At 37.4% G+C, this 16,127-nt stretch overlaps 1 protein-coding gene across 1 annotated transcript; it reads left to right on the forward strand.

Annotated features, from left to right (window-relative positions):
- Positions 1-804: 804 nt before the first annotated feature.
- Positions 805-16,119, forward strand: cul1a (cullin 1a). Its single transcript, XM_081374921.1, has 22 exons — positions 805-1,073; positions 3,320-3,622; positions 3,711-3,888; positions 6,041-6,208; positions 6,321-6,371; positions 6,455-6,545; positions 8,162-8,325; positions 8,499-8,661; positions 8,746-8,876; positions 9,366-9,473; positions 10,915-11,021; positions 11,101-11,149; positions 11,271-11,402; positions 12,329-12,446; positions 12,526-12,602; positions 12,693-12,824; positions 13,089-13,181; positions 13,272-13,319; positions 13,754-13,836; positions 13,980-14,085; positions 14,552-14,665; positions 15,414-16,119. The coding sequence occupies exons 2-22, from the start codon at positions 3,483-3,485 to the stop codon at positions 15,492-15,494; spliced, it is 2,334 nt and encodes a 777-aa protein (XP_081231047.1). The 5' UTR covers positions 805-1,073; positions 3,320-3,482; the 3' UTR covers positions 15,495-16,119.
- The last annotated feature ends 8 nt before the right edge of the window (positions 16,120-16,127 follow it).

Raw genomic sequence — 16,127 nt, forward strand, 5'->3', positions numbered from 1 at the left:
ATGTTAATCTGAAAAGGGACAAATACTTTACTTTTTATAATTTTATTTCTTTCCATCTAAAGTCTGCCTACAATGTTAGTCAAGATCTCTTGCACCAAATTGCTTTGTTTCAGTAAATGCTCTACTGTAGAAAAAGAAAAAGTTGCTGCCTTACTTTTTTAAGTACAATCAACTTGGATGTTTAAGTCATTTCAACTTAAATTACATTAAACTGACTTTTTAACTGAATGTTGAATCGTGTTTAACTTTGCTTAACTTATTTTGATGCGGTAAAGCAATGTCAAAACATATGTTGTGATTACTATGTAATTTTACAGTGTGGGTGAAAGTTTTGATTTCACAACATTTGAGTCTGTCTACATCAAACTCTTTGTTTGGATCCATTCAAAAATGTACTGTGGTGGTATGGTACACGTATGGTATCAGATAGTATATTACAATGATACTCTGATAGATGTATAATAGATTATGATTACCATACAGGCTATCATATGATACCATTCATAATGCATGGCACATTTTAGTGGGAAAAAGCAGCCAGTGAAAATTAAAAGTTATTTTCAAATTAAAGTTATGCTATAGCCTACTATTGATGACCAATGGATGACAAACTGGGATGTATATCTGATCTAATACATGTTTTGAGTTAATTGTCGTTGTGTACTGAATTATGTCCAGTGAGATTTAACTACTTCTGAAATAGAGAACGTTTGAACCCATGTGTGCGGTCAAAGTCCATAATAATCAGTTATTTTATTCATATAATTAGTATTGCATAATTGGTATGACACGGGAAAAAAAGTTGCGCGGAACCTTCGACCACAGCCGCTGTTTCCGAGCGGCGCGCACTCTGACGGAGTGTGTCTCTGTTTCCGGAGGGACAGTGTTTCCGTGAGCACGCGCTGACGGAGTTTTTTTCTGTGTTCGTTGTTTCGGGGTTGTTCTTTTTATTTTCTAAGTAAAAATAAAGATCGCCACATACGCTTCTGAGATATAAAAGGGGATATTCTTAATCGGGATCCGGAGTGGTGTTGGAGACTCATGTGTACGTTTGTCGTTCTTTCTGGATGATGGTAAGAGCGCGAGATTAGCCGTTAGCTTTAGCTTTAATCCTGAACACAAACACACACAGTTAAAGGCGATGACTAATATATTGATGTCATAATTCCTACTGTATTGTGTGCTTATGTTCTCCTGACTTGTATTAACGGATCCCTACGTGTTTACGGAGTATGTGTGCTGTGTTTTGAGGTGAGGCCTCATCAGTCAGATTGTGTTTGCCTGAAGCACACACATGAAGCAACTTTTAAATCTGTGATATTTTTGGATGGAAGGAGTGATCGGTATACGGAAACATCAGCATTGCTTTAAAGCTGGAGCACCGCGGTAATTGGAAACAAATGAATCGCCCTCATTAGCTCATCTTGATGCACTACGAGTGACCCGACAAATCTAGATCGCTCACAGTGAAATGATGCTAACGTTAGTTCTGGACATGTCGCTCACTCTCAGTGTAGACAGGGGCTCAAAAACATCACGAGGTGAGGCTTTATAAAATGAGGGAGTTGTTATAGTTCAGCAGAGATGTGGAGAGATCAGAAATCAGAGTTTAGCAGAGATCAGAAGAGTTCAGAGATGGAAAAACAGGACAGAACATAGATGTTTTTCTGCTTTTTTTTGTTTGACAGTTTCATAAACAGGTAATAATTGCTATTTATATACACACACACACACACACACACACACACACACACACACACTATCATTTATTATAGACGTAATAGATAAAAAAAAAAATCATGAACAGGTAATTGCAAATTAAGATTTAACTATACTTTTTATTGCAAAATAAACTAACTAACTTTTAAAACTATTTAAAATTGTTCATATATATTTATGTGTGTATGTATGTGTATATGTATGTGTACACACATATACACACATACATACATACACACACACACACACACACACATATATATATATATATATATATATATATATATATATATATATATATATATACATACACACACACATATACAGTCAAACCAAAAATTATTCATATAATTTTTTATATATATTTTTTTTACTAGTGGGTGCGGGACACTATAGTTCATTTATGTTAGTTAGTATAGCAAGGTGTCTGAATAATTTTTCATTTGACTGTACAAACAGCATGATACAATCAATCAAACATGATGTAACACTAGATAATTATATATATAACATGTTATCTATTATATCTGTAATATATGAGATAATAAAAATGGTAATATTATTTTTTCATGAAAGGGTAATAATTGAAAATTTAATTTTAACTACCCCTTTTGCCTAAAAATTAACTATTTAAAATTGTTTGTATATATTTATATATGAATTATTATTTTTTCTATTACCTATAATAGAAAAAATATATATAATAGGTAATTGATAAAACAATAATTATCTAGCCTATATATATTAGGCTATATTTAATTTTAATAGATGATAGATGAAATAATAAAGATTTATTTAATCTAATAGATGAAATAATAAAGTGTATATATATATATATACACTATATTAGTATTTATATATAATAAGTAAGATATTATCCATAATATGTATTATAATAATATAATAATAGAAAAATATATATAATAGGTAATTGATAAAACAATAATTATCTATATATATTAGGCTATATTTAATTTTAATTTTTTTTTTCTAATAGATGAAATAATAAAGTGTATATATATATATATATATATATATATATATATATATACTATATTAGTATATATTAGTATTTATATATAATAGGTAAGATATTATCCATAATATGTATTATTATTTTTGTGCTACAAAAACAATTAGAGTGGCTGTATAATGTAATCACCGTTCAACTGTTCTGGTGTTGTTTTGTAATGAAGTTATTGAAAGTCATTGTGAGTCCAGATGTTCTGCTGTCCCACAGGTGTGGTGTTCTGCCTGAGTGAATCACTGTAAGTCATGATCTGATGGCAGAACGCTGGTAATTTGCTTGGTTACAGCACCGGCTGCACCTCGGAGCTCCTAGCGGAATTTTTTCTGTTCCTTGAGTTGTTGCCATGGATACAAGAAGGGAACCCCAGGATATAATGAACAGTAGATTCCATACAAGGAATGTTTGTCCCAGGAAAAACTGCTGCTGTGTCTATTTGAGATCTATCAGCAGATTCTTCAGCTGCTGGCAGGTTTCTGTTAGTTTTCTCTGATTTTTGGACACAGGACAGACTCGCTTGCCGAAATGCATTTAATCGTATCTAATTGTATCTCTCTTCCTTGTTCCTCGCAGGTTTCTTTCCTGTCTGTCGCCGTTCCCTGAGGGTCCGACCCTCTTCATCCTCTCTCACCGCTTGACCCTATGGAGGAGTAGCTCTTGAGTGACAGGCACAAGAACCAATCAAACATCAGGAGGAGCGTCAGACTCACAGCGGCAGGGCCGAGAGGAAGAGAGGATGTCGTCTAACCGGACACAGACCCCTCACGGTCTGAAGCAGATCGGGCTGGACCAGATCTGGGATGATCTGCGGGCGGGAATACAGCAGGTGTACACCCGCCAGAGCATGGCCAAGTCACGCTACATGGAGCTCTACACGTATCCTCAGTTGCAATTTAATGTCATTTCTAGCTTGGTTCAAAAACTCGTCCAGTGTCTGTTGTGGCCTTAACCCCATGTCTTTCAGTCACGTGTATAATTATTGCACTAGTGTGCATCAGTCGAATCAGGCCCGCGGTGCTGGTGCCCCCCCATCCAAACCTTCGAAGAAGACCCCGACACCCGGAGGAGCTCAGTTCGTGGGGCTGGAACTCTACAAGAGATTGAAGGAATTTCTAAAGAATTACCTTACCAACTTACTAAAGGTACATCGATGCGTTGTGTTTTGTTTGGGTCCGATAAACTACCATTCAAAATACTGGGGTTTGTCAGATTTTTTTTAATAGCAAGGCTGCATTTATTTGATTTAAAATACAGTGAAAAAAATAATATTGTGAAATATCATAAAATAAATCAAGTTTTCATTGGGACTACATACCAGTGACTTAAAATTTAAACCGATTTACCAAAAATATTCAGATTTGTTTACTGATTTGTTAAGTGACCATGAACAAAATGTCTTTTAGGATCCATTGTTTCACCCAGTGAAACAATTTCACAGCATTTAACCCAGAAAATTCAGATTCAGAACTACACAGTTGTTTATGGCCAAAGTAAGTCTAAATGATTATGATTATTATTATTTATTTAATGGAATTTGACTAAAGAAAAGCTTACAAATCCACTAAGACACTCTAAAAAATATTGTTGTCCTAAAAAAACAAAGTAGATGCTTTGTGAAGTACCTATAGACCAGTTACAACAATAGCCAATGTAAAGAATCTCAATTCAAAAACACTGGATTAATTTAGGGTGTTTTCACACTAGGTTTGACTGACATCAGAGTTCAGTTTGTTCGGATGATTGTGAACGCCTGTGAACCGTACCCGAGTCCGCAGATAAATGGTGGTCTGGGGTACGGTTCATGTGAACTCCAGTACAGTTCACTGCTGATATGAACGCAATTGTCCTAAATCAAAGTCGAAGTGACCTGCTGTTGATAACGTATGTTTCAATAAAACTGTGTGTTTGTGTGCATCTCACTCACTTTCCTGACAAGCGTGACTGACACACTGCAAGCGGAGAGAATGTAGAAGTCATTTCACAAATGGACTCCAGCAGTCTTTAGAGCATTTGCAGTACATTCGTGGAAGATAGACGCAAGTGCCATTATGTGCTGATACTTTGAAAACAAAACTGAAGGTTAAAAAATAAAACAAAATATAATAGTTTTGAGCAAGCGGCAACCTTCCGGTCTCTCTCTTGAATCCGACACGGAAGTAACTTAAACAGCAATTCATCGACTGGCCACTAGAGACAGGCTCCAAAAGAGAGTCAATCCCATATACTCCCCATGTTAAAGGAGAACTCCGGTCAATTTTAACATTGAGCTCATTTTTTTTTGTAAATTTGGAGTGCTGTCAATACAGAGAACAACGACAAAAATCGGTGTTGCCTACACCGTGTTATCCTCTTTTTAAAATTTGCACCCTGTTGACTTCAATGGGGCAAGTTTTAGACCTGCTTTTAGCCTCTTAACATGCTTGATGTGTCATTACAAGTGCACAGCCAATGTGAGTGATTCCTTCAGAGTGATCACGGGTGAATCTGACTCCAGTAACTGTGAAAGATATTAATAAAAATTATGTTTATTCAGCCAGCGCAAATACCTGTATTTACATCCTGTTTTCGGTCGAAGTCCATAGTAATCGATTGTCGAGTTCACGCACGTGATCATAGGTACTAAACCTATGCGGGTGAACTCGACAATCGATTACTGTGGACTTCGACCGAAAACAGGAAGAAAATACAGGTATGTGCGCTGGCTGAATAAACATCATTTTTATCCATATCTTTCACATCTACTGCAGTCAGATTCACCCGTGTTCACTCTGAAGGAATCACATTTACATTAGCTGTGCACTTGTAATGACACATCAAGGATGTTAAGAGGCTAAAAGCAGGTTTAAAACTTGCCCCATTGAAGTCAACAGGGTGCAAATTTTAAAAAGAGGATAACACAGTGTAGGCAACACCGATTTTTGTCGTTGTTCTCTGTATTGACAGCACTCCAAATTTACAAAAAAATGAGCTCAATGTTAAAATTGACCGGAGTTCTCCTTTAACATGCCCAACTTTACAGCAAAAAAAAATCATGTTTACAGCCTGGTACAAAAAGTGCTTTTGGTCTATATAGCTAATTTTGCCCTTCATGACAACTGTGAGGGGGTGAATTTTTTTTAGAACTCATCTGTTTAAATTATATTAAGCCTTAAAGTTCTGCATAATTAAGGGCGTGGCCACTTGAGTGACAGGTGGATTGCCGCTGATGTCACCACTAGCCGTTTGTCTGCTGTCTGTTAGCATCAGGTCACCTCAGCTAATCCCGCCTCTTATATATTTGACTGTTTCCCTCAGGATGGAGAGGATCTGATGGACGAGAGCGTTCTGAAGTTCTACACGCAGCAGTGGGAGGATTACAGGTTCTCCAGTAAAGTGCTCAATGGGATCTGTGCTTATCTCAACCGCCACTGGGTGCGCCGGGAGTGTGACGAGGGCCGGAAAGGGATCTACGAAATCTACTCTGTGAGTGTTTCTTGCTTTTCTTCAGCAATGCAGCAACATTTCAAACCATCTGATGTCATGATATGTATGTCTTGTGAATGTTCTGTGTGTCTGTGTGTGGGTGTTTTTCCAGCTCGCTCTGGTGACGTGGAGGGAATGTTTGTTTCGGCCTCTGAATAAGCAGGTACGGTTGGAAACGGGAAACGTCATATATTAGGAAAAGCGCTTAACACTAATAAGTGTATTTTTTGGCACCTTTGTTCTTAGGTCACCAATGCAGTATTGAAGCTGATAGAGAAGGAGAGGAATGGAGAAACCATCAACACGAGACTCATCAGTGGAGTGGTCCAGTCCTATGGTGCGGCATCGTTTACATCAGGGCTGCAACTAATGATTATTTTGATAATCGATTAATCTGTAGATTATTTTTAATTAATCGAATGAAATATCTTTTAAAAGTATTATACATTAGGGGTGTAACGATATTCACGATTCAATACAAATCGTGATACTGAACTCCCGATACGATACTATCAGGATATTTTAAGCCAAAATAAAGAGGTTTTTTTATTATTATTACTTTATTATTATTTGATTATTATCAGGGTCCACAAATAGTCCCCCGTTGCATTATTATACATTATATTCAACATTATATATAGTAATGTAGCAATGTCACTGAAACTGAGAAAAAATGTTTCTCATGTACTCATGCTTTCAATGTAGGCATTAGTTAAATCTCTAGACAAGACACACTCAGTAAACTTAAAATTTTTTCTCATGGACTTGCGCATTCAGTGTAGGCATTAGTTAAATCTCTAGACAAGACACACACGCACTGACTCTCCCGGTGCTCCGCCTCTCCTGCTATTAATGCACTATACAAATAAGAATAACCCATCTAAAACGCTTTGAATAATCATACAACTAAAACTAAATGTGATCTGGTGATTTAAATTATGTTTGCGCTTTCACTTTTTTGGAGCGTTGTTCCAGCACATGCGCTTTAGATGATCAATTCAATCAATCACAGTTCTAATCGCAAGAAAGTGTTTAAAAGTGACTGTCCTCAAACTGTAAATGGTTCGTTCATCCAAAAATATAAATTCTGCATTTACTCACTTTCTTGTCGTTTTTGCGCGTCTCACAAGCATTTGAACATCCATTTTTACTAACTACAGTATGCTTATAACAGGATGTTAACTTGTACAAGGAATGAAAACACATTCACTCATCTGAACAGTAATTATATTACAATAATGGGCTATTCCAACAATAGTGCCTTTACTGTTATCACTCTCATAAATATGATTACTTGTGTTACACGTAGAATTTTAAGACTACACAATTTCTAACCAAAATTAAGCAAAAAGTGTATTTTAGTCAGAATTTTTACGCTCCTATTCTACTGAGCTCCTTCTGTTTTACGCATGTGCACCCACCGGCGCTCGTTGTCTGTGAAGGTTAACGACTCTTGTTGTCAGAATATGCAAAAATGAATACTCGCCATACTTTCTAAGTTAAACGCTGAGGAAAATGTGTGTCAAAAGCATTAAACCGCACACGCATCTGTCAGAGCACGAGAGGGCAAGACGCGATAAACGCTTAGGCTTTGGTTTGAAGCGCTCATAAAGCATTCTCATGTTTCGGACAACTTGGATTGTGTGCCTTTCCCGCAGAAGCTCACTCTGTGTTCTCCGCTATTTTAAATGTGTGTTTTGTCCATAGAAATGAGTTATTCACTACTGTAAAGCGATCGTAACTGGCTGATGGTTTACGAGCACGGCGCGCAGACGTGACTAATCGATTATCAAATTCGTTGTTGATTATTTTCATTATCGATAATCAATTTTACTGATTAGTTGTTGCAGCCCTAGTTAGCATCATGATGGATTTCATTGCTTGCTTGTTTAAGTCTGTGATAAAGATGTTTAGAAGTGTTGCTCAGTTGATGATTCTTTCTGTCTCTCGCAGTGGAGTTGGGTCTCAATGAGGACGACGCCTTCGCTAAAGGACCGACTCTGTCTGTCTACAAGGAATACTTTGAGACTCAGTTCCTGGCCGACACCGAACGGTTTTATACGAGGGAAAGCACTGAGTTCCTGCAACAAAATCCTGTTACTGAGTACATGAAGAAGGTGAGGCACAAATAGTTTTACTTTTTTTTTTATACACTCTGTTTGTGCACTTAAATGTGGTGTTGGTGTCCAGTAGGGCTGGCCAAGTATATGCAATATATTTTCAATTATTTTGTTGTTTGTTATACTTTGTTTGGCTGTATTGTGAAGCTGAAGTGCTGTATGTGTTGTAGGCCGAGGCTCGTTTGCTGGAGGAGCAGAGGAGGGTGCAGGTCTACCTCCACGAAAGCACACAGGATGAGCTGGCCAGGAAGTGTGAGCAGGTTCTCATCGAGAAACACCTGGAGATCTTCCACACAGAGTTCCAGAACCTTCTGGACGCAGACAAAAATGAAGGTGTGAACCACAGTAAAAACATTGAATGTACACGCATTCTTCAGATTGAAAATCTCAACCATAATTTATTCTTTCTCTCTGTAGATCTGGGTCGCATGTACAATCTTGTGTCACGGATCACAGATGGATTGGGAGAATTGAAGAAACTTTTGGAAACGCACATTTATAATCAAGGCTTGGCTGCCATTGAGAAATGTGGGGAGGCTGCTCTCAATGTGAGTCTGTATGAAGCTTTGTTTGCAATGTACATTACACCGTCTAAAGCTGAGGTCATCATGCTTCGGACATACAAGTATCTCAAACATATTTTATTAAAGTGTTCTGGTTTAATTCTTTAAGGAAATTATATATTTTTCAGCAAACACTTTAGAAGAACTTACAATACAATACAACAATACAATACAATGTGTATTTATAAAGCACAATTTAAAAACAACCGAAGTTGACCAAAGTGCTGTACAAGAAAGAGAGAGAGAGGAAAAAAAACAATAATTAATAGTCAAGCCTGAGTTAATTTTAGAGTTTTTATCTAAAGCAAATTTTAAGTTTTTTTTTTTTTTTAATTGTGCTTTTATAGCATTTTAACTTGTTACTCAGCTTGAAAATAGCCGAGGAATCTGGCATAGCGTTAACCTCAACCAACTAACCATCATGCTTTAGGCCTTATCTTAAAACTAATGTGAATTTTTTTCATTTTATTAAAGGACCCCAAAATGTACGTCCAGACCATTTTGGACGTCCACAAGAAGTACAATGCCTTGGTGATGTCAGCATTCAACAATGATGCTGGTTTTGTGGCTGCTCTTGACAAGGTATGACCATCCTTTTAGTTCTCTAGTCAAGATTGAATTAGATAATTAATAGTTTAATCTGATAGGGTAAAGTTATTGCATGTCTATTGGCTGGTGTCTTGTTTCCTGTTCTCTCACAGACTGCTTTTTAGATCCATTTTCTAGAGGCTCAGATACTCACAGTGAAGTTCTTTTTGGAACTTTTTTTCGCGGTATACTGTTTCTAAACGTCCCGATGCCACACTTTCCTCTCAATAACAAAATAAACAACATAAATGATAGCAGTGAGAAAACAGCAGTTAAAGGTGCAGTAAGTGAAACACTGTTGATATTTGAAGTCAACTCAAACAAACACACCCCTCCCTTCATTGCTCCGCCTCCAAAATGCATGAACACGCAATACAAGAGTGGATGTCTCCTTATGATAGCTGAAGCAAAGCAAAATAATGCTTCGCGAAAAATAAAGCAAAGATGACAAACGAATGACAAGGAAGAAAAAAAAAATGATACTCAGAATTGTCCTGTTACTTTAGCTAACATTACAACAACGGCACATCTTGGATCTGTGAAACATAGAAAAACCAATGTTACTCACGTATGGAGCAGAAACAACAGAAACTCAGCATCCGTTTTCAGGCTTTCTTGCTTCGGTCTCTCCAGCGCTGGAAAGCTTTTCTAATATTAAAGCGGGTCCTGAAACTCTTGCCTGATCATAACCCTTCTTTTTCCAGTGAAATTCCTCTGAGCTTTTATTTTTTGTAATGTCTCTCAGCTATCTCTCTTTCTACAGTCTTTCTTCAATTCTCCCTCTTGTTCACTCTCCTCTCTCCTCCCCATCATGAGTGGACACGCCCGCTACTGCTGATTGGCTACAAGTGTGTTGTGCTGCTCGGTCTGATCCACTTTCAACAGGATTTTCTCAGAAATCACTTACTTCATCTTTAAGAAAGCATCTGATCATAGCAGCGTGGATAGGGTTTGCTCGAGCTCAGCAATCGGCACTCTTTACTGTATTAAAAATGAAAAATGTGTCAGTTGCTTTCGATTAGAATGACAACTTTATACTATAAAGCAGCACTCCAAGTGTGTTCATGTGTTCACTCGTGTCTGACCTCGACGGATTGAACAGAAGAAATTGATTTTCACGTCAAAGAAGGCGGAGCCTCAGAGCCACACCCACTTATTATGTAATTGCCATGGACCAATTGTAGTGCGAATGTGTTTACCAGCATGTTTGCTTTGGCAAGCTATTTCAAACTCCAAATAAAGTAGTTTTGGCCTGATTTAGTTCGAAATTACATCACACCTGTTTGTTGTTCGAGTTCGCTTGAAGTATGACAGGGCTTTAAATGGGTGAATCTCATGAAACTAACACATCAATGAAGCCTATCTTTAAGACTATATTTTGCTAATAGCTTTTGGATATTGAAAGCATTCAAGCATGTATTTTCTCTGTGTTCAGGCTTGTGGGCGCTTCATAAATAATAATGCTGTGACCAAGATGGTTCAGTCCTCCAGCAAATCTCCTGAACTACTGGCCAGATACTGCGACTCTCTGCTCAAGAAAAGGTGTGTGTTCAGCTGTCTTTGTCTGTTGATACACTGTGAATGTTTTTAGATCTAATCGAACCTCTGTCTGATATTGCAGCTCCAAAAACCCAGAGGAGGCAGAACTCGAAGACACTCTGAATCAAGTGGTCCGTTTTATGTTCTCAGATGATTTGTGATTACCAAAACAATTTGCACAGCACTTTTATGAGCAACATTTTTACATAATGTCTTTGTTTTGTCTGTATTGATCTTTTTCCTCATTTGTAGATGGTGGTGTTCAAGTACATTGAGGACAAGGACGTGTTCCAGAAGTTCTATGCGAAGATGCTGGCCAAGCGTCTGGTCCATCAGAACAGCGCCAGCGATGATGCAGAAGCGAGCATGATCTCCAAACTAAAGGTACAAGAGTTTCCTCCACAGCTTATGAAAACAGAAACATCTGTTAAAATCATCCATAAAGCTTAAATGTCCTAAAATCAGCACCAGATGCAATATTGTATTTTGTACTTTGATTTATAGCTTCTCTAGTTATTCTTCAGTTGCAAAAATGCAGAAGTTGGAATCATTTCTGTGAATGAGTCATTGAAACGGTCCGTTTAAATGAATCATTTTATTGTCTGATTTAACAATTCATGTTCATGTGTCAACGGAATTGTTCATGTAAGACCATGTGCTGCATTTACATGATTTAAATTTAGTATACATTTTTTTCTAGTCTATGTATTGTTATATTGGTAAAAACTTTGTGTTTATTTAGTGAAAATTTGTATGAAAAACAGGTTTTGTTTATTTATTTTAACTAGATTTTTATTGTGTTTTACCAATTTTATTGTGCAGTGTTTGGCCAAAGAAACACTTGCATTTATGCATTTGGCAGTTGTTTTTATCCAAAGCAGTGTTATTTTACTATTATTTATATAGAATCATAGTTTGTATTAATATTTTGTTATAATATTATTCATATTTTTTAAATATTAGCTTTTATTTTTATATTATCATTTTTATTTCAGTTTAAGTTTTAGTAGGTTTTTGTTATTTTGTCATTTATATTCATTATTTAAAAAAATTCTATTTAACTTTCATTTATTTTTCTGTTTTAGTAATTTAGTACTTAATTTCATTTGTTTGTTTTTTAGGTTTTTCATTTAATATGCTCTATTTATTTCAGCATTGTTTCGATGAACAAAAACATTCTGTAATAGTTTTAGTTAACAATGCCAACTCAACCAAGCCCTAGTGGTGTCATTGTGCTTTTGAATGTTCTTGTAGTTTCAGTTCACTGCATATGCCACCGTGTCTAACACTGTTTGGTTTGTCGTGTTTAGCAAGCGTGTGGCTTTGAATACACATCGAAACTCCAGCGCATGTTCCAGGACATTGGAGTCAGCAAAGACCTCAACGAACAGTTCAAGAAGCACCTCACAAACTCCGAGCCTTTAGACTGTAAGGATGAGCTTCTCTCTGCTCTGCTGCCGTATCAAATATGGTCATGTGTGCTCATGAATGTTGTGTTGTTTTCTAGTGGACTTCAGCATCCAGGTGTTGAGCTCGGGTTCATGGCCTTTTCAGCAGTCCTGCACTTTCGCTCTGCCGTCTGAGGTAATAATGTAAATGTGTTTGTATGTAAATCAGTTGTTTTTGGTCTTTTCAAGGTTCTTCTAAATCCATTATCTGTCTCTTCTGATGCAGTTGGAGAGGAGCTACCAAAGGTTCACAGCCTTCTATGCCAGCAGACACAGTGGCCGCAAGCTCACCTGGCTTTACCACCTGTCCAAAGGAGAACTGGTCACCAACTGCTTCAAAAACCGCTACACCTTACAGGTACGACACGATATGTCACTTGAATGCCCCAACCACTACCATCCTTGGTGCATTTCTTAAAAAAAAAAAAAAAAGATTTAAACTGTAGTGTAAATTTGCTAAATATGCACTAACCTAACCAAGTTGTGTTTCTGTATTTTTGTGTAATAGTGGAAGTGGTTCATCTGTAGGATTAAATTAATTGTATTTGAATAATGCAATTATTTAGATATTTTATTTAAATAGGGCATGAATATTCATCAGACCGTTTGTGTGTCCATGCAGGCATCTACGTTCCAGATGGCCATTCTACTGCAGTATAACACAGAAGACATTTATACAGTCCAGCAGCTGACAGACAGCACACAGATCAAAATAGTAAGGAAACAAAAGAGGACTTGGTACAATACGCCTATGTCAGATTTTTAATTTGGTGCACTAACAGCTTTTTTCATTTTTTTTTTTTAGGACATATTGGTGCAGGTTCTGCAAATATTATTGAAATCCAAGTTGCTGGTAAGCAATTTTTTGGACTTGATTCAAAAAAGCAATTGGATGCTTGCTAAGTCATCATGAAATCACAATTGGTTTTTAAAGGTATAGCGGAGGATTTTTTACTTCCGGGTGGATCACCTATACTATTGGTCCTCCTAATTGTCAATCATTCTGGTGAATCAATCAAACTTTTCAAAAAGTGGAGAGGGCGGGTCTTATCTAAAATTCGGAAAGATCCTCCGCTATACCTTTAATTAACGGCTTCTATTAAATCAATTGTCATTGGACTTTCTGATGGAAGACTTTTTTTTTTTTTTTTTTCAAAAGCTTCATTTTACATATGTAAAATGGGTTGTGAATGCCATTTCATGATGACTTCAGCACAGGCTAATATGTATTATAGTAGCATATTTGCAGTTGTTTTCAGTTATATAATCATCAGTGTGTCTATGCAGGTTTTAGAGGACGAGAACGCGAATGTGGATGAAATGGAATTCAAACCCGACACCCTCATAAAACTCTTCCTGGGCTATAAAAAGTAGGTCTCCTCAGCTCATCTCATCTTGCAAACAACAGCTACGGATCTATAATTAGTGTTTTACATTTTGTGTTTTTAAAATCATGCAGGGTAAAAGCTAAATGCATTTGTGAATATTGATGGCTGATGCTTTTTTTTCCCAGTAAAAAGCTGCGAGTGAACATTAATGTGCCAATGAAGACAGAGCAGAAACAGGAACAGGAAACAACCCATAAAAACATTGAGGAGGACAGGAAACTCTTGATTCAGGTATCTTTGTCCACACTGCTTATATAAGGATGCTTCCAACCCTGGCATGAATAACTAATTAAAACATTTATTACATTTAAATATGCGTGCAGTTCTGGTTTATTTTAAAGCTTTACCTTCTATGTAAAAGACTTTATTTCACACACTGCCTTAAACTCATTTGGCAACATGTTCCAAAGTTGGGAGCCCTTTACAGAGAAGGCTCTTTGCCCTTGTGCAGTTCTACTGAAATCAATCCTATAATTCCCACCTGTCTCTTTATCAATTAACAAGCTTCCATAAAAATGGAAGGTCAAACCGAGTGCATTGCATTGTGGGATACAGCATCACATGTTTTGACTATTGTAGTAGGTCCTTTAGAAGGTTTTCTGGGTATTCCAAAAGTGTATTGCAAAAATAGTTCAAGTATTATAGTGAGGTGTGTTGGGAATTGCATGCTAAGTTAAGATGTGTTCCTCTTGTGCAGGCGGCCATAGTGAGAATCATGAAGATGAGGAAGGTTCTGAAGCATCAGCAACTCCTGGCGGAGGTTCTGAACCAGCTCTCATCACGGTTTAAACCCAGAGTCCCCGTCATCAAGGTCAGTCATTCGTCTTTTACAAATCTAGTCTGGTTAAAGGAACACGCCGACTTTAGCTTATTCACCGTATCCCCCAGAGTTAGATGAGTCCATACATACCCTTCTCATCTCCGTGCCGTAACTCTGTCTGATGCACCCACCGCTAGCCTAGCTTAGCACAAAGACTGGAGGTAAACGGCTCCAGCTAGCATACTGCTCCCAATAAGAGACAAGATAATGCCAACATTTTCCTATTTACATGTTGTGATTTGTATAGTCACAGCGTGTACGAATAACAAGGTCACACGAGACACAACCATCTTCTAACCGTATACATACTGGGAACTATATTCTCAGAAGGCGAAGCACTGTTACTTCTGCGGAGTGATTTGCTCCAACTCTGAGTGAAATCTCTGCTCCTCACCTCAGGGCTTCTCAGGCGCTGCGAGCAAATCACTGGCTGTGTCTCATGTGACCTTGTTATTTGCACACGCTGTGACTATACAAATCACAACATGTAAATAGGAAAATGTTATTTTGTCACTTATTGGGAGCAGTATGCTAGCTGGAGCCGTTTACCTCCAGTCTTTGTGCTAAGCTAGGCTAGCGGTGGGTGCGTCAGACGAGTTAAGGCACGCACGGAGATGAGAAGGGTATGTATGGACTTATCTAACTCCGGGGGATACGGTGAATAAGCTAAAGTCCCAAAAAATTGTATCGGCACAGAATAGCGCTCATACTTAACTTTGGCTCGTCTTCTCTTTTGCAGAAGTGCATTGACATTCTCATAGAGAAGGAATATCTGGAGCGGGTGGACGGAGAGAAGGACACCTACAGCTACTTGGCCTAAACATTTCTTCACTCCTCCATGTCTTTACTGTCTGTCTCTCTCTCTCTCTCTTTCTCTCTCTCTCACTTTTTTTAAGTTGTCTCTCGGGAAATAAATATCATTCCTCTTGATGTTCGGCCTGTGTTGATGGGAATGTGAGAGTTTAAAAAGGAAAAGGACTAACAGAAGAGGAGTGTGTGTGTACGTCAGTGAATGTTAATGTGCGAGAGATAGACTTTACTGTTGCCCTGCATATGGACAGAATGCATTCAAAATGTACATACAAACAGAGACCTTGAGCTTTAATCTCGCAAAATAAAACATTGCAGGTTTTAAAAACCCAATCAGAAATAAACCCTACACATTAAGCATGCTATTGCCTATCAACGTTTAAATGAAGAAGAAAATGAACAAAGATACATTGAAATCTTAACAAATAGGGGCTTCAGAAATGTTTTAAGAGAAGAAAGGAAATCATTTAGGAAAAAGGTGCAATTTTAGCTGCACATCCCAAGAAGGAACGAGTTGGACAGGTTTGTAGACGTGTACTCTGCATTGTTACCTGCTACCTGAAAAACCATTTGTATAGTGTGGTTCACTTTTTTAAATGTGTGTTAAATAAAAGAATTAAAAGTTTCTGTATGTATTTCTGAT

Source organism: Scardinius erythrophthalmus (assembly GCF_964197995.2).
Source record: "Scardinius erythrophthalmus genome assembly, chromosome: 9".
NCBI lineage: Eukaryota > Metazoa > Chordata > Actinopteri > Cypriniformes > Leuciscidae > Scardinius > Scardinius erythrophthalmus.